General features: G+C 44.9%; 1 protein-coding gene and 2 long non-coding RNA genes across 3 annotated transcripts; 2 read left to right on the top strand and 1 right to left on the bottom strand.

The window, feature by feature from the left end:
• Positions 1-1309: 1309 nt before the first annotated feature.
• LOC135394511 (uncharacterized) lies at positions 1310-7992 on the bottom strand. Its single transcript, XM_064625288.1, has 3 exons — positions 7573-7992; positions 7322-7514; positions 1310-2202 (listed from the first exon to the last, which is right to left on the bottom strand). Exons 1-3 carry the CDS (start codon positions 7854-7856, stop codon positions 1378-1380), a joined length of 1302 nt encoding a protein of 433 aa, XP_064481358.1. The 5' UTR covers positions 7857-7992; the 3' UTR covers positions 1310-1377.
• LOC135394513 (uncharacterized) lies at positions 3723-4727 on the top strand. Its single transcript, XR_010422923.1, has 3 exons — positions 3723-3778; positions 3907-3972; positions 4497-4727. It is a non-coding gene; the product is annotated as an uncharacterized LOC135394513 (long non-coding RNA).
• LOC135394512 (uncharacterized) lies at positions 5961-7550 on the top strand. Its single transcript, XR_010422922.1, has 3 exons — positions 5961-7071; positions 7130-7213; positions 7275-7550. It is a non-coding gene; the product is annotated as an uncharacterized LOC135394512 (long non-coding RNA).
• Positions 7993-18048: the final 10056 nt, after the last annotated feature.

Consider the following 18048-nt stretch of genomic DNA (forward strand, 5'->3'; position numbering starts at 1 on the left):
ATTGTTTTCTCGCTTTCAATAAACATACATATTTAGTGTCTATTCCTTCTATTCTATTTGTACCGTCCTACTGCCAATGTGATCCCGAGCAGCGATTTCGCAAAACATTGTAACGATACTCCGATACAACGATCAAATTTTGTGTTCCTGTCAATGTCATTATAAATGGGCTACAGTGTCACTTGAGAAGGGTGCTGCATGCCACGACTGTGTTTGTTTGTGTGAATGTGAGCAGGGATTTTCCCAGGGCCAACTCTGGGCATGTGGGACCGAACCAGGCCCCGCGCCTCGGGTGAACATGACCGTCTCAAGCAGAAAACATAGCGCCTCCAAAGTGCAAGTCCAACATGGTATCCATTACACCAACCGGCCCAGCAATGCTATCAAAAAAGAAATAGCAGAGTCTGTTGACTTATCCAATATTATTTCAGAGTTCACTAGAAAGAAGGAAAGAAAAAAAAATTTGGAAGTGTGGAACAAGGAACATTGTTACTTGTTCGGAACATCATGGAACTATTGTGTTACTTGTGTATTGTTACTAATCATCAGTGTTGCTAATGCTCTATTCATATCCTTAGAGCAGTGGTTCTTAAAATGGAGGTCTGCGGGGCCCTTGCTCATCAGTGAGACAAATGCCACCGAATGAAGAATGAAAGCACACGTGTGCGCCGATATCTACCAGCAGCCGCACGTGAGGAGTGAAGGAGCAGTTTATCTGGAGCCCCCACATCCCCTGAAATGTTTGGCAATACCTCGCTAACATTTTTTTTCCCTGTGTACTACCGTTACAATGTACAATGTTAATGAAGTGCAGCTGTGATGATCCTGCACCAGAGCAGCACACAACAAACATATGAGAAGCTATCTCGAATGGTTTATAACCTCAAGCAATCTCAGTGTAGTATTTGCCTTGTCATTGGGCAAGCTTCAAAGGAATGCAATACAAAGCTGCTTCAAAGTGAGGCACGCTAAAACGTCCTTGTTGTTTCAATAAATATATGCATTCACCAGGATTCTACTTACTCATCATACAGCTGTATTTCTGCTAACGTTACTTTGGCATGTATGATTTATAAACATGGTCTACTGCTCTTCCCTGCAAGTTGCACCAGTACAAAGGGCTTCATTCTTCCCTCATCACAACTGTACTGTTTTCTCTGTTATATTTCTAATCTACTGATGTAGTAAATCATAGTGCTTATGCTTGTCAGGACCAGTCAGCACTACTTACACGTAAAATCTGTTAAATGCGTGTACAAAAGGTCATCCCATTTCTCAAAATCCTGAAGTATGAAGAGACATGTGACAGCAGTTTTGTAACCTGACTAGCTTTATTTCCAAAACAGCTCAGACTTAACATTTATTATGGCCCAATGCTCACAGTGGGACCTTGTACAACAATTCACCATCAGCATCATAGTAGCAGTTCCCAACCTTGTATACCTTTCCTTCCTCTTTTGCCCTTTCTGGAACCCTAATATACTGTTTTGGCACATTCTCCTTACCATATGGATACTGATAGCCAGTTTTTTCGTCAAAGTGGTACGGTGCTTTTCCTTTAGCCGCTTCGTAAACAACATTGATGCCCTCGTTTTTATACTTCGATATAGTGCTGACCCTCTGCCCAGAGTACTCTGTGCCACCATCGAGAGACGTCGGTTCGGCTTCAACAGTCAATGGCTTTGCAGTCTTCTTTTCTTCCATCCACCGCTCCCACGCACTGTCGGCATCGTCTTTCTTTCTTGCTGTAATGTCGCGTTTAAATTTCTCAAATGTGACGTGAGGACTATTTTTAATGTGCGTGTAGCGAGTGGCTGCTATAGGATCATCGTGATGTTCGTCGTGGGCTGGTGATGTAGACTCGTTTTCTTTATCATCTTCATCCGCGAGCACAGTCCTTGTTGTCCCCTTTTTTATGTCGAGGTACTTCGCAATAATCTTGGTGTACTCGCCAGGCTTTATCTGATGGGCTAGAGGCTGCACGTCTTTGCATCCGCTCTCGTCTTCAGGCATCGGCAAGGACGGGTTGCCATAAACAAAGTCTGACTTTAATTTCCCCTCTCTGTACAGCTGGCATGTAACAGGCGAGATGCACTCATTGGGATTTCCACCTTGGAGTGTTTTCCAGCTACGTATGACTGCTAAGTCGTGGCGCTTGATTCTCTCTGATGAGGCCACTGTGAACTCAGTTTTCAGAAGTTTCTGCATGTAAAGGGAGTACCCATGAAGGTTAGTGCAGAGAATAGCTTAGAGCAATAAGTTTACATACTGCAAAACTACGGGACAGATCCACATATAGTAAAAGACAGTTAGGAGCATCTATCTCTCTATTTATTAATTACGAGGCTTTCGTGCGTGAAACTGCACTTCTTTAACCTGAAAAAGTGGAGTTACATGCACGAAAGACTTGTAATCAATAAATAGACAGATAAGTGCTCCTGATCATCGCTTTCTCTTCTTTTTTTTTTTCCATCTCGTCGGCAACTCGACACTGCTTTTACACCTGAGTAGGTCTACAAATACACCACACTTGACAACAGATATCAAACAGCTGGACAAAATTTCACTTCAGAGAATCTGTGTGACACCTGCTGACAGCAGAACAGAGACGAAATATTGCAGGGCTGAAGAAACACTTGGGAATAGTTTGGTAAATGTGAAGCAGTGTACAAGTGCTATATTTCTTTAAACCTGTTTTCTTCAAACACAGCAGCTTTTCTTTTTTACTGATATACGTCACCATAAAGTACCGTAATTTCATTAGCATTAGCTGCACCATAGATATGGCAACTCCTATTCGCACATGTGGCAAAATTTCTTACACATAAGCCGCACTTTCCGGTAAGCCATGGCTAGTACGCGGGAGGGACGTCAGGTTAGACACAATAGGCATACCTACATGAATGACAAGCGAAACATGCTTTTTAACTGTACGAACTGGTTTCCCGCAGGCACTGTGCTGGGGCCGCACTTGCATTTCTAGCAAAGCCACTGGGATATGTGTCAAATCGTCAAACAACACTGAGCTCTCAAGTGTGGAGTGATGGCTTTGTGGCTGACACTTTCTTAAAAATCAGTCAGAACGGAGAAAAGGGAAGGCATTCCATAGGGAGCTTAAGTCATCCTGGAGGACCACTGACCACACAAAGAAGAAAGGTGACAGAACCAGGTCAGTTGCCACACATGGGTCACATACAAATGAGGGCTCATTTTTGCTAGCTATTGTGGGAAGAAATCTCTACAGAGAACATTTCTTCAGGTAAGCTGCATCTGTGCATATCTACAGAGTAGCATTCAAAGATTTTTTTAAACAGATAAGCTTTCGTTTATATGCGTGAAATTACGGTACTTGGAAAGGAAAACATGTATGATGTCCTCGTGTTGATAGAATACATCTGCATCCTAAATATGGAAATTTAAGATGCAGATGCCCAAAATATTTTGTATTTTTCTCCCTACGTTACTGCACTATACGCAGTCTTAAAATAGGAGGGAACAGGGCAGCTTTAGTCAAAGGAAAATACACAATAATAATGCTTAGAGTCCTTCAATTCGGCTATCTTTCGCGTCAGAAATGGCACGTGGCACGTCTCTATTGTTCAATGGGTGCAGTTATCGAGGAGGCATTGGAAAAGCAGCAGAGCCGTTATCCTCGTTTGTCAATGTTGTTAATTGTCAGTGGTATCGCACTGTCTCTATCACGTCCGTGCCTCAGAAAGGATAAGCAGTTTCTTTGTTACGGTGTCCAAGTGTGCATATCCGTCTGCAAATGTTGAAGGTAAATATTGCCGTATTACTTCTTGCTCTTGGCTGCTTGCACGAAACTATAAAAAATCATAAATAGATCCAGCTGCTATGCGCGTAATTCGATTTGTTGACTTTTAACACCGCCCTTCAACTCCACAGAATTCATTTTTGTGCATGCTTGACGCAGCCACCTCGACGAATGCTCCTCCCATTCTCTGATGAACAGTAAGCATTAAAGTCCATGCAGTGATGATCCAAAGCCATAGTGCCCTCCGCAGTATATGATGGTTAAATGTTTCAGCCTACCAGTGCAAAGATGGAGATCCGTAAAATGCGGCCTTGTTTGAAAGACAGGTCAGAGCTTAATTTGAAGTACAGTAAAACCTCCAAAGTCGGACACTTCCCTACCTCGGACAACTCCCCATGTCGGACAAGATTTCATTGCACGGGCAGGCTCCCATTGAAACTACATGGAGACGAAATTCTCTGTGTCGGACACCTCCCTATCCCGGAAGTAGGACAGGGTTTTCCTTGCTAAGTCGGACAAAATCCTGGCCAAATTACCTCAATCTCGGCCCATCTTTGCACCAAAAAGACCCAAAATGAGCCAGTGGCATTGACTTTCGCCCCTTTTTTCCCCTATACTGGTCTCAGCATTTTGTTTGTTTTAGTTTTTCCATGTCCAAAAACAAGTGCTGTCAGTATACATTGTAATTCTTTGTGTGAGCACTTGTCTTCGGTTTGTCTAGAGCCTTTGAACGCGCACTGCACCAAAGCAACGAAACGCGGGCTGACGCTTCAGAGACAAGTCCTCGCTGCTCGAAAAGCTCTAGAGTTAATGCAATTGAGTGGAATCTGAATGGAATTGAATCTACCAAAATCAGTAATAATTATCAGTGAAGAATGGGTAGAGATACCACTACCACCAGGTACCACTACCAGGTACCACTAAGGACCATAAATTGAAGAAGGGGGACATTTCTGGCAACACAGCTGTGATCTTTTCCATTTTTTGTTTCCCTCATATTCTGAAACTCAGACACCTCTATAAGTAGGACACGCTTCGGCTGCACCACGGGTGTCCAACATAGGAAGGTTTCACTGTAAATATATCGCAGGTAGGTATGCTGTGTAACAGGGAGTGTTGAACATGTATATTAAACTGCAATCGTTCAGTTGTTGTGCTTCCGGATTTTCTCACTCAAAACGCCCTCTCCCAAAATCCCCTCCCTCTTCACTCATTTCTTGAACTGCCCCCCTCAAGATAAAATCCTGCCGACGCCCATGGGCCAGTGGAAAAAAACGACATGTCGATAAGCGAGCAAAAAGACACGAACAGCACAGGACGAGGTCAAGGACGAGGATGAGCTCGTCCTGTGCTGTTCGTGTCTTTTTGCTCGCTTATCGACATGTTATTACACATACACAAAAATTATTCAATCCCACAAGCACATCTTAAAAGAGCACTCAGGTGACCCCCAAAATTTTTTTCGTGTTTCCTGGCATTGACGTTCGAGCACACATTATTGAGTTGAGAACCATACCATACATGATCAAGTTGAGAGTTTAGGACAATGGTGGAACGACTAAATGATGTTCAAATAATGTGTGTAATCGAAGTTGAGCAGTGCAAATGTTGCAAAAGTTCTTTGTACTAAAATAGTGCTAAAATTCTAGGCTTTTGTGTCATAGATATCAATATTTTGCGGGACATTAAATTCACAACAAAATGATGATTACGAAGTTTGTAGAAATTACTGTATTTCCAGTATCAACACAAATCTAGGTTCTCATGGAGCAAATGACCACATGGCAATGTTGCTTCCTGGCACAGCTTCTATTTGTAATGTGTCAGTGAAAGCAGTGCTAGATTTGCCAGACTGAAGTACCAAAACGACAGCACCTTCTCAAGAGGCCACCAGGTCAATACAGAAGGTTATTTCCACAAGGTACTGTTGCTACCAATTTTGAAGTGAATGTGTATTCCCAGCAGCACAAGTTGAAGGGACAGTCTCGTACACACCAGGTGATCCTCAAACTTAACTGAAATTATATTCGTAAGTACTACAGATGCACAACTGTGAAAGTTTCATTCAGAATAACGAAGCAGTTTTGGGAAATGTACAGAAATATATCATAATAGCAGACACCAGATATTCATTGTTGAACCCCTCACTCAGTGTGACCAATGGGTGCATGGACTGATGAAAGGTTTCCCTCAAGTACAGAATCAGTTATATGTATTTATTGAGGTTTGGTCATCCTTCCCCATTGTCTTTGAAGTGATGAAAGCTAAATGATTATGACCTGCTTCCTATGTTTTCCAGGTCCTCTCCTCTTCAGACCCTAAGAGGATTCAAAACTTGAGATTCGTTTTTCTTTCGTCGACACTCATGTAACTAATTGGAGAGACATAGTGGATGTTGTTGTTTTAGCTTGGGGTTTCGTAATGGTAACCATGTAAACCAGAAACAGTGACCTCAAGTTACGGCTCCTGGTCACTGTTGTTCTGACGAGATCTTGTTCTAACATATGTTGAATTCCAATGGCAGATTCGGAGCGCTTCCGGAGCTCCGCCAGGAGCAAGTCTGTTCTATTAGGAGACTAGGAACAGTGCTGGAGTCTTCCAATGGGAGCTTTGGGGCGGCCTTCAAGCCAAGGTCGCTCGAAGGAGCAACCGAGACTGCTCCCTCAAAATAGGCAGATTCAACCGGACTCTCCATGACGTATCACTTGTAACACTGCGCTTCCCATTTCCTCTCTCTTCGCTAACATGGTCGCTTCGTAATGCATCTCCGCCGTGACTGGTATTTCGCGTCGTACGTTGCCGATTTTGCTTCTCGAAGAAGGTGATGAGTCAGACATGTTCAGAGACTGACATGTGTCAGACATGTCAGACACTGAGTGTAGATAAAGCAAAGTTTGCATCCTTTCTACTTGAGCTATGGAGGCGTCCGTAATGGTATGCACACGTGATCTCTTGAAGGCAGCGTCCAGCCCCATAGAAGCAATGCCTCTCTTGATTAAATCAGAGAGGGTAAAGCTAAAGGGGAGAACTCCTTCTTTCGAGTAGGGCATGTATGTCCAACACAAATTGAGGGGTGACGGGTACATGTGTAATTTCAGGAACTGTAAAGCACCTTCTTTTGGCAGTTCAAAGGGGAAGTTGAGGTCTCTAGAATTCGACCGGAAAACGCCAAGGAGAGTCTGCTCTGAAACACTGACAGTCAAACTGCCCACACCCTTCTCATGCACTACTAAAAAATCTACCACATGCGGGAAGATATGATAGGAAGAATTCTTCCCAGCTTGGCATCGAATGAGGTGAATGTCACACAAAACAAGTGAAGTAACCGTCCTGCATTGTGTTTGTTTCTTCTAGAGTGTGTCCATGAAGCTTGCCACTATATGTGATTTGACATATGAGATCCTGTTCTTACAAAGCTAACAGGCAAGGGATGGAAAGGTTAGCCTACAGGTATGGTGCATACAACTTTGATCATGGCAAATTAGCGAAACCCTTACAGCATGAGAAGAAAGTCACCCGTTCAAGATGCTACAGGAATAACGTTACCTTGGCTCCGGCTTCGCTGATAGGAAAGCATTCTGCAATCCTTTTAGCATCCCATTCCTGCGGGTCTAGCCCGTGGAGGTAATGTATCTGCTGCTTCGCTGCCCATGTCAACAAATTAGTTTCTGGTGGCTTCGGAAAATATTTCCGCAGCGTGTTATGCTTTGCTCTCATACTCCTCTCCTTCCGGAGCTCGCTGTGAGAGTAAACATAAAGTCAAACACGTTTTCAAATGTGTGGTTCTCGCGGCTCACCTCTGGTGGTAGTCGTAATACTCATCAGCTCTATCCAAGACAGCGTCTTGCTCTTCTTCGTCGAAAGCTTCCCGTTCTGCGTCTTCGAGAGGTGGAAGCGGTGCAATGTTTAACGGATTATCCCTCTTTCTCACCCTATCAATGACAGCAATCGGTTTCAGCTTCTTAATGGGATTCCTTGTTTTGACGTGTCGGAAACGGACCGATATTGACAAAACATTAGCACTTGTAATTAAAAACGGACTTGAGCAGCGCAGAAGGCACACACAGCTGGGCGCCGCCATATTTAAAATAGCACCACCATGCGGTCAGTTTGCGTACTTTAGCCCTTTTGGCTGATTTAGCTAAAGGGCTAAAGCATGTTGAGCATGGGCTAAAGTCGCTAAAATAGGCCACCCAAACTACGTAGCATCAGCCGGCAAGAGCATGACGCATCATCAAGAGCCTCGCGCATAGGAGAGGGGCGCGAGGGAGAGAGGTGCGCCAGAGCCGTATATTAAAAGGGAGTCTGGCCATTGGGAGGAGTCACAAAAAGAGGCTCGACCTGTCAATCACAGTTTCGCTCCTCTGATTGGTTTGCTTTTTACCAAGGGGGTCGCCATGACACCATACTGCCACCCAAAATGGCGACGAAAACAAGCACAGTGAAGCGGGGATTTCGCGACAAAAAATTTTCACAGACTAACCTGATTTTACGCTGCAAATGTACATCCTAATATAAATTTCTCGGAAATCAGTTTCAACTTATGCTCATCCATCGATATCCAACTGAAAATAATACGTTTTGTCGCCGGTTAGGTCTAGTGAACACGGCGATCACAACGAAATCATAACAAAAACGGCGCTGTGCTGTACAATCTTATATTTAACAGCTGGATTTCATGGATATAAACATTCTTGCCTCTTATATTCCAACTATTCATGTAGATTTGTTTAAAAATCATACCGACAACAGAACGTGTCCCAGCAGGTGGTTCTGCCGGCAGCGGTACAACGACGGAAGCAGACGACAATTCCCGACGTGCCTTACGCTCCCTAGGTGGCGCATATCAAATCTGCACCAACAATTCACTACTTTTGCAGATTGCGAGTGGTATCCATTTCAATCCCATCCAATCCACTTGCCACCCAAAATGGCGCTGCCCATGTTGGATAGGGGGGAAAATAGTGAGGATAGGCTGATTGATAGCGCCCCATATTTCAAGACTTCATTGGTCGGAAAGCTGAAAAAGTGGGTGGAGCTTCAGGTATAGGCATGGCCCATTAATGGCCAGACTCCCTTTTCATATACGGCTCTGGGCATGACCCATTAATGGCCAGACTCCCTTTTAATATACGGCTCTGCTCCAACGTGGCGGCCGGTTGGCGCACCTCAGAGCCGTATATTAAAAGGGAGTCTGGCCATTAATGGGTCATGCCCAGAGCCGTATATGAAAAGGGAGTCTGGCCATTAATGGGCCATGCCTATACCTGAAGCTCCACCCACTTTTTCAGCTTTCCGACCAATGAAGTCTTGAAATATGGGGCGCTATCAATCAACCTATCCTCACTATTTGCCCCCGTATCCAACATGGGCAGCGCCATTTTGGGTGGCAAGTGGATTGGATGGGATTGAAATGGATACCTCTCGCAATCTGCAGAACTAGGGGATTTTTGGTGCAAATTTGTTGAACGCCACCTAGGGAGCGTAAGGCACGTCGAGAGTTGTCGTCTGCTTCCATCGTTGCACCGCTGCTGGCAGAACCACCTGCTGGGACACATTCTGTCGTCGGTATGATTTTTAAACAAATCTACGTGAATAGTTCGAATATAAGAGGCAAGAATGTTTACATCCATGAAATCCAGCTATTAAATATAAGATTGTACAGCACAGCGCCGTTTTTGTTATGATTTCCTTGTGATCGCCGTGTTCACTAGGCCTAACACCGGCGACAAAACGTATTATTTTCAGTTAGATATTGATGGATGAGCATAAGTTGAAACTGATTTCCGAGAAATTTATATTAGGATATACATTTGCAGCATAAAATCAGGTTAGTCTGTGAAAATTTTTTGTCACGAAATCCCCGCTTCACTGTGTTTGTTTTCGTCGCCATTTTGGGTGGCAGTATGGTGTCATGGCGACCCCCTTGGTAAAAAGCAAACCAATCAGAGGAGCGAAACTGTGATTGACAGGTCGAGCCTCTTTTTGTGACTCCTCCCAATGGCCAGACTCCCTTTTAATATACGGCTCTGCGTTGGAGGGCCCACTGGCGCCGGCTGCTCCCATAGGAAACAATGGGAAGCGATTTGATTTGGAGTATTTATTGCGCTTTAAACGCTCCTCATTGCTGATTAGCATGTATCTTTCTTAGGAATCAGTGTGCTGATGTATTCCAAACGTGCTTCAGTCGTGTTCCTGTAGTTTTTAATGGTATAATTGCCTTTTTTTTTCTTCTCCGCTGCCTGTACTCCGAATAGGGGGCCGTAAGTATTGTGCACAGGGAGCATACGCATGAAGGTTAATTCGGTGAATGTCAACCTATAAAATTCATTCTTTTTGCTCAGAAAGGTTTCACACTGTTTGGTATTTTAAGGTACTTCCGTTTTTATATTTTTTGTTTGTTTTCGTTTCTGTTCGGTTTTCCTGTGGCGTTCCGCGGTTCTCGTTCCTTATTGCGTGGTTTGGTGTTGTATGGTTCTCGTTTGACTTTTTCTGTTATCGTATTATGTTCTACGAGTGTCTCTGTGTGTATTGCAGAACACACAACCTCGATCCTCTGAAGGGGATCATTATTTTATTCACCACATCACCACCAGCAATGGGGTGGAGTATGGACCCTGGCGATGATACTCCCCATTCCTCATCTTAAAATAACGTTATTGTCACGAGTGCTTTGCAGTTGTTCAGCTGTCAGCGTATTTCAAAATTCGAAGCGCTGTGCACGAAGAGCATGCACATGTATGACTTATCACACACGATGTACGAGCGACTGCATAAACATACGAGGTTAACACAGCAGTTTATTTACTTCCACCGTACTTCACAGATTAAAAGAACAGTGGAACAAATTGGCATATTGGCGTGGGTTCTGCATCCGGTTCTTCGGCACAGCTGAGCGACTGTGAGGGGAACCTGCAAGCACAATCGCATTGTTTATAGAAAATACATGGTCTTGAGATTTGTAGGAGCAGCCACACATAATTTCTTAGTACGCAATGGCACCAGCAAAGTTGCAATGCAAACAAGTCCAAGTTGTCAGATACGCATGCGATACGAATAAACAGATCCCCCCCCCCCAAAAAAAATAAAGAGCTTACCTGTGAAAAATTATCCCTCTTTCTCTGTCCGTGTGAAGTGTACTCAAAGCTGCAACAAACTGGCATGACATGCCCTTTAGTTTAAAGTAAATCTTAAAAAATACGGGCGGCTTGAACTAAATGCAGACGACAGAATGCGTTGGGCCCATCAATATGGCGGCCGGTGACCATGCTGTGGACTGTGGAGCACCCTATGCCCCCTATGCGCGATCCAGACTATTCGCCTCGAGATCGAACTGTAGGTGGCGCTGCGGCGGAGCTCTAGTAGCTCTAGTCGGGATTAGAGGTGTGCGCCGTGGGCATTTTTTTCGGCGGCGGCGTAGAGCACGTTGAAGGCCCGGCGGCGGCGGCGTCACGCCGATGCTGTCATATCGGCGTGCGCCCCGTGGGCTATCAATAGGTGCGTTCTTTTCGGCAAAAAAAGTGCTGCACCTAAATCCCCGGTTTTCTGGGTTGGAAGACCGCAAAAACCAGTTTAGTGAAAGGTGCAAAGGAACTAAACCCTTGAAAAGAATACAATTGTGCGCCGGGGAGGGGGGGGGGAACTGTCGTCTGCTACGAAGCTGGGCTGTGTAGCTGCGTAGTTTTGAGTTTTCGTAGAGCGTGGAGTTTTGTTCGTACGCGCAGTCCTACATTCTTCTGGTTCTTGTGACGGTAATGGCGTGTAACGCGAGTCTGGCGGCCTTTATGGAGCTAGTTGATTCGGACTCAGAAGACGGGTGTTATGAATCGCGCTTGGTTTGTGCTACAATCGAAGTTCTCGAGAGGCATGAACGCTGTCGAATTCCTCTGTATTATGAAACTGTCGTGCCGAGGTACATGGAATTCGAGTATAAACGTTTGTTCCGACTGTTTTGACGCCGTGTCCAGCAACTTGCCGACATGTACGAGGCCTCCGAGTTCTACCCGTCGAGCAGGGGCCAGATTTCGAAGACCGACGTCGCAGCCATTTCACGATGTCGTCTGCTTCCACACTTTTTCACCCACGTACGGGAAGGTGCAGAGGTTTTTGAGTTCAACGTGAAACTGGGGCAGATGGAACTACGAAAAGAACGCGGGCGGGGCAAGAGTGCGCCGAGGAGGGGACGAAAAGAATGAAAAGGTGCTGCACCCTCCGAACCGGTTTGCTGGGTGCAAGGAGGTGCAAGCGAAAAGAACGCACCTAGTATGTTCTCTCCAACGGGGACGCACGAACACATCAGAGCGGGGGTATTTTCTCCATCATAGTCAACGCGACGGTGGCAGTATTTACTGTACCTTGCACCAAACAAGTGCGTCAGCACTGGATAGTATTATGAGAGAAAACCGAACACACAAAGCAACATTAGGTGAAGTAAAGCACTTCAACAAGGTCGTCGCCCAAGAACTTCGACTGGGCGCGTTAAGTGCGCGTTAAGCGCTGGAGAAAACAATATAGCTAGATAATCAGAACGACGAACCATCCCTTTAATAGCAACTACACGTAACAGTTATAGCGAGTGCTGATCGAATGTTCACAGGAGGGCGACGCGTGAAAGCTCCGTCCACTGATCCGTGGCTCTTTTTGGGAAAGCGAACGTTAGCAAACGATATGACATAAGGCGCACCCACCACGTCATTGAACAGTATTTTTCCAGAGGCTGTAGTTATCATGAATAAATACTGTAAAATCATTTAATTTCGCAGCCCTAAATTTTCGCGAATTGAGTAGGGATATATTCGCAACAACTGAATTTCGCGCACTCCACGAGTTCCTCGAACTTTCTCGATTCGCAAAATTCGTGAAAATTAAGGTCTCGCAAAATTAAAGGGTTTTACAGTATAAACTTGTCCAGAACGAGTGTGTTGAGTCTGCCATGCTTCACGCGCATTATAAGCCCCGCAATTCCGCGATTGAAAACACCCTCTCTGACTGTGTGCTTTTCGCCGGCACTCACAAAATGCACTATTTGCTACGCACTTTTCGAGCGCAGAAAGAGCGACGGTCAATCTACGTGAGAGGACCAAGTGCTTTGGAGCGATCGAGCTGATTGGTGTAGGCGTCAATCTGTTGGTCAGATAGACCGCTTTCCAACCCAGATAAGGCAAAAGTCGCGTCATTTCTGCGCTCGGAAATGGCGTACTTCTTGTTTCGGCTCATTTGCATAGCGACATTCAGCGTCGGATATTTCAACACACGTGCGCCTTTAAGAATTTCTTAAACATGGAATGGCTTTCAACGATGAGTATCTTCCGTTCTGCTATCCGTTTTTACGCGAAATTCCTTAATTAAAGAATTAATGAATTTGAGGTAATCAATGATCTTATAGTTACATACTTTCTTTGAGATAATATTCGCATGACCAACTCAAAAGCGGCATGTATTTCGTCCCGCTATTTTTTAAACAAAAATTCTGTGACGAATAAAAAACAAAACACCCTGTATATGGATAATGACCAGTGCTATGATGTTGGTGGATGACCGGCAAACAACCTGCAAGAATTGAATGACAAGTTTTCCTGGAGTTGTGTGCCTCCAGGGTCAACTATGAAACGAAACTCTAAAGCATAAACAGCATATCAGGAGATGAAATTGTCACTTCTAAGAACACCACAAATGAAGCCTGGAACCTAAGATGAAAGAAAAACAAACAAAATATTACGTATGGGAGATATTCGTTTATAGAAAGTGGATCGAAATGGGCACATTACACAGCCGCGCCGATTTTTCAACATCGGCGGCGGCGGCGCGCCGACAGTTTTGGTACGGCGGCACACACCTCTAGTCGGGATACGGCACGATCCGGCGCGGCAGGCGCAGGCTTTTCTACGCGTGTTTCGCCACAGGGGTGACACAAACCCGCCATTGTTGTAACTACCCTCAAGCGGGTGCCTTTGGCCAAACTGCCATCTTGTCCTGGTCGCACGTCACAGAAAACGTCATTTTGAGGTCATGTGACTTTGTTTACATGTCGTTTTGCCGCTTACCGACATATCTCCGTCGTCATAAAGCCAAGAGATTAACATATTTTGCCAGCGTAAACCATGCGGTGCTTCTTCCGCAACATGGTACCCAATTTCTCCTTAGTTTAAGTACATCGCATCGGCTCGGTGAGTCTAACGGGCGGTCGTCATCACATCTTTGGAAGTCGTCAATAGTACGAGGCCTTATGTGCAAAACTGAGCGTTTTACTGCGAGATTATCGAATAAAAATAATTACCGTGATCAAAAGACATCCAAAACGTCGCGCAGAAACAACAACCGCATTGTTTACAAACGGTTTGGCCGCCGATCACGGGCGCCGCCATCTTTAAGGTCACGTGCGCCTTGACGTTTACTGTGACGTGCGACCAGGACCTGTCCAGGATGCATTGCGTTCGTTCAGCACGCTTTCGTCTACGGAGCAATACATTGAGTGCCACCCCTGTGTGTTTCGCAGTGTTCCTGGATGAAATGCCGCTGTCAGTGCCTCACATATTGCGGATGTGTTGAAATGCGCTGCTTAGAACGCTCAAAAGGTGTGAAACTTAACAAAAACTTCTGCACTGCGAAACGTGGAAGTCGCGAAGTTCTGAAAAGAAAATCTTCTGCGTGCTTTCGAAGGGAAACACTGCCAAGTCATTCCTTTGTTGCAAGCCAGAGTTTGTTTTGGTCTTTTGCTGTTCTCACTCGAATATTTGTTCGTCACCTATATAGCTGTCTTTCCCTCTTCCTTTTTATCTTTGATTGAGACAACAAGAATTTAACAAAATAAAAACTACTCAAAATTCCTGTCAACACTGGTCTTGGCAATCCAAATGTACAAGTGTGCAACACCGCATCAGGGCAGAATAGTCCAATAGCTACTGAAGCCCTTCGCTCTAATTTCTGTGTCGTATAACAACGGTGGTTTCACGTCGTGCGAGTCTGAGAGAGGTTCGAGGTTTGATTCGTCTCCTGTGCAGGCATTCGTTGATCGCACCTGTGTGGATGGTGTTGACTTTGTGTGGGATGCTACCAGTTATGTAGTAACGACATACAAAATACATTTTTGGTTCCAGTGGCAGGTATATCACGTATGTGAAAGACAAAAGTCAAGCCTGTCATGCGGTCAGATGAAATGAGATGAAAGTTGGAAACTCACACATTTAAAAACACCCATGTCATACATATATTCATGCATTGATATATTCCTCGCATTCCATATATTCATACATTCGATACAACTTGTGTTTAGCGCGCGTAGAATATAATAACTGGATTTTAAGAAGTAAGATCGAACCGCTAGCACAGAAATCATTCTATAAATAAGTGAGACAACGTTATACTGATGAGAACAAAACAAAAAAAAAAAACTGTTACCACATTGAACATTGACCTTAGCTCTTATTATATTTTGTTTGACACAGAGAACCGCTGTGACAAAAATGACAAAGGCCGGCTGGAATCCCCATACTGGAACATATGCACGTTCTGTAGTTTTCTTGCCTGCTACGCACGCTTGTGCTGGGAACTAGACAAGTTCAAAAAGTTCTCCACGAAGTCATTTTCACTCATTTTGAAGCGATTTTGAAAACTCAAATGTTCAGAAACTGTGCCTTCCAACCACGTTTTCGGGCACGATGACCACAGCGCAAGCACCGGCTCAAGCAGCGCATCCCCACTAAGGGAAGTTCACGGAGCAGCCGCACTGTGGCGACACTGTTCGATCTCGAGGCGAATACCAGGCGCCCACAGCTCCCCATAGAGCCCATAGTTTGAGATAATTCAGGCAACACTGGACATACGACCAATGAAAATGCGTCGTGATGCCTAGCAGCCAACCAATCAGCAACCTCTCAGTTTGGCTCGGCTTTCGGCCGGCCCTGGCTGCCATTGACTTCTACTGGTTACCATACCTGGCGCCCGTTATTCCAAAATAACTAAGACATTTTTGATAGGCGAAATACATATTTATTGATGCAACGTATAAACTCAAATGTTTGACTCATATGTGTATTGTCATCAAGCAGGAGAGCTACCTATGGAGGTAGTCCCCTTTGGACAGACACTAACTTTACGTTACAGTCCTACAAGCTAGATAACAACTCTCTAGGAGAGTTTGCTTTTCGTACTGACCATACCAAGCGAACAATCCAAACACGGGAGAGCCGCTGCAGAGTGCAGTACGGTCCTAGCGAGCTGGCTAGAACATGATTTGCCACTCACCCTGAACGTGGCGGAAAAGACGAGTAGACGTCAGCCAGCGGCGAGAGCACTCCACAAGACCATACCGACCATACATTGCTTGCTCACGGACAATGTGGCTACGAAGCTCTGACCTGACAGCCTGAAATATGGCTGCGTCTCCGAAGTCTGGGCCACCGAAAGCCAGCCGGCAACGACGGATCCAAATTTGAAAGTTGATCTCGGTAATTAATAAAGCCAATTGTTTACGCTGAACGCGCGGAACAGGCAACGGTTCCAGGAACTGTACGGTGGCCCAGGCGACAGTCGACAGCTGAAATATCTGGGTTACTCATATATTCATCGTGCGTACAGGACGTTTCGTTCCTTGAATAGACAGCAACCAAACCAAGTTCGAACTTGCAAAGCGCACATACAGTCTACTTCTGGAGGTGAGCGAAGTCCACGAGTGCGTGCGTTTCACAGATGAGCATCTTCTTTTCATTCTGGCGACGCACCGTAGGTCACACAGTCACGGGAAATACTTTTGTCGTTACGAACACTCTCTTCTCAGTCACTGTATTTGAAAATGCGACAGCGCTCGAAAGTGTTCCTCAGGCGTCAGCTCACCAAGCATTCCAGTTCCGACCCGGCAAGAATGTCCGTAGGTTGACACTTTATCGGAGATCAGTACGTGGCCATAGTCACTATAGCTCACGAACAAACCCGCGCGTACACTTCCTCTTTGGTCGTTGTGGTCAACCGACATCGGCGAGCGGCGGAGACTCAGCGACCTTGCTTGGAGCTGCCCGCTTGGCCGACTGCCCCACTGATCTCGATTGTAAAAGGCTGGATGCTGGATCGCGGATAGGGCGGATAGGGAGCGCGAGCGTGAAGAAACCGGCCGCCATCTTACAGTACCCACAACAGTCGCCGCAGCGATCATGGCAACTTCTTGCAATTACGGTCGTACCAACCGTACTGGCAAGGCTACAGGGCCTAAATTTATACAGGTGAGTCACTCTTCATCAAGGAATAAATAGGCGTCCATTCTGTATATTTAGTTGACCATTATGAAGTGTTTTTTTGCTCAAAACGAGCAACTTGTACGACTTGCTTGATCGCTCTTCCGACGTTCAATCGAGCCCACGTGCATTTTACCCGGCGGCAAATACAGTTTGAGTGCATAGTAGGCTTGAAAGAACATGTTACACTGCACAGGTAGTGTTGTCATCAATATATGTGCGAACACTCGAGCGCTTTTTTGCATGCATTGCTAGCATATGGTACACGGTGTTCTATGCGGAAGCAAGTGCCACATTCATTTCTTTGAATTACCTTCGCGCACAAGTTCGGTATTACGTCATAATGAGACCACGATTGTCACCTTTTTTCATGTATTGGTATTGTTTTGTGCCTTGGTTTGATTTGTGGCAAAGAATCCTACGTAACGGTGGTGTGGCGCGACTTGAATAGCGCCTTTGTGTCTGAGCTGTATCGTCAGCTTGTTACGATAGTAATAATTTGTAGCGTGTCGTGCTATTTGAAGCAGTTTTTAAGGCAAAAGTGGTCCCTCAATACAGGTTTCGTCATGAGGGCTACCCAGTGAATAATCTGTGCAGTGTGATACGGCTGGGTGTACAGGTAAGTATCACGTTCCTCATCCACTGGTTTCTACTTTACAGGAAGGAACAACCTCAGTGCACGCACTGTGGTTAGCCTCTCTCAGTTTTGCATATTTTCTTACATGTTTACCATCAGAAACACACCTTACACTTTAGGCTCCTTGACCCAGTAATATAATAATTAGAGATTATAATTCTTTTTAGAAGAGTTCCCCATATTCTTTTTAGAATAGTTTTTAATCTTTTTAATTTTTAGAAAATACAGGGATTGTAAACCATGTTTTAAACTGATGTTTTAACATTTGTCTATTGCATTTATTAAACAACATATTCATTTTTAATTGGTTGCACCCAAACCAATGTTCTGATGTATTATTTCCTTTGTTGTTGATGCACCATAAAAATTGGAATAATCATCATCAATGCAGGTTACTTCACAGCTGCCTC

The sequence above is a fragment of the Ornithodoros turicata genome, chromosome 5 (assembly GCF_037126465.1).
Source record: "Ornithodoros turicata isolate Travis chromosome 5, ASM3712646v1, whole genome shotgun sequence".
Taxonomy (NCBI): domain Eukaryota; kingdom Metazoa; phylum Arthropoda; class Arachnida; order Ixodida; family Argasidae; genus Ornithodoros; species Ornithodoros turicata.

Bases quoted from the DNA above. Each gene is read 5' to 3' on its own strand.
- LOC135394511 (XM_064625288.1), bottom strand. From the start codon at position 7,856: ATGGCGGCGCCCAGCTGTGTGTGCCTTCTGCGCTGCTCAAGTCCGTTT. The intron at 7,515-7,572 runs GTGAGCCGCGAG...TTACTCTCACAG, and splicing joins TATTACGACTACCACCAGAG to CGAGCTCCGGAAGGAGAGGA. The intron at 2,203-7,321 runs GTAACGTTATTC...CTTTACATGCAG, and splicing joins TCAGCGAAGCCGGAGCCAAG to AAACTTCTGAAAACTGAGTT.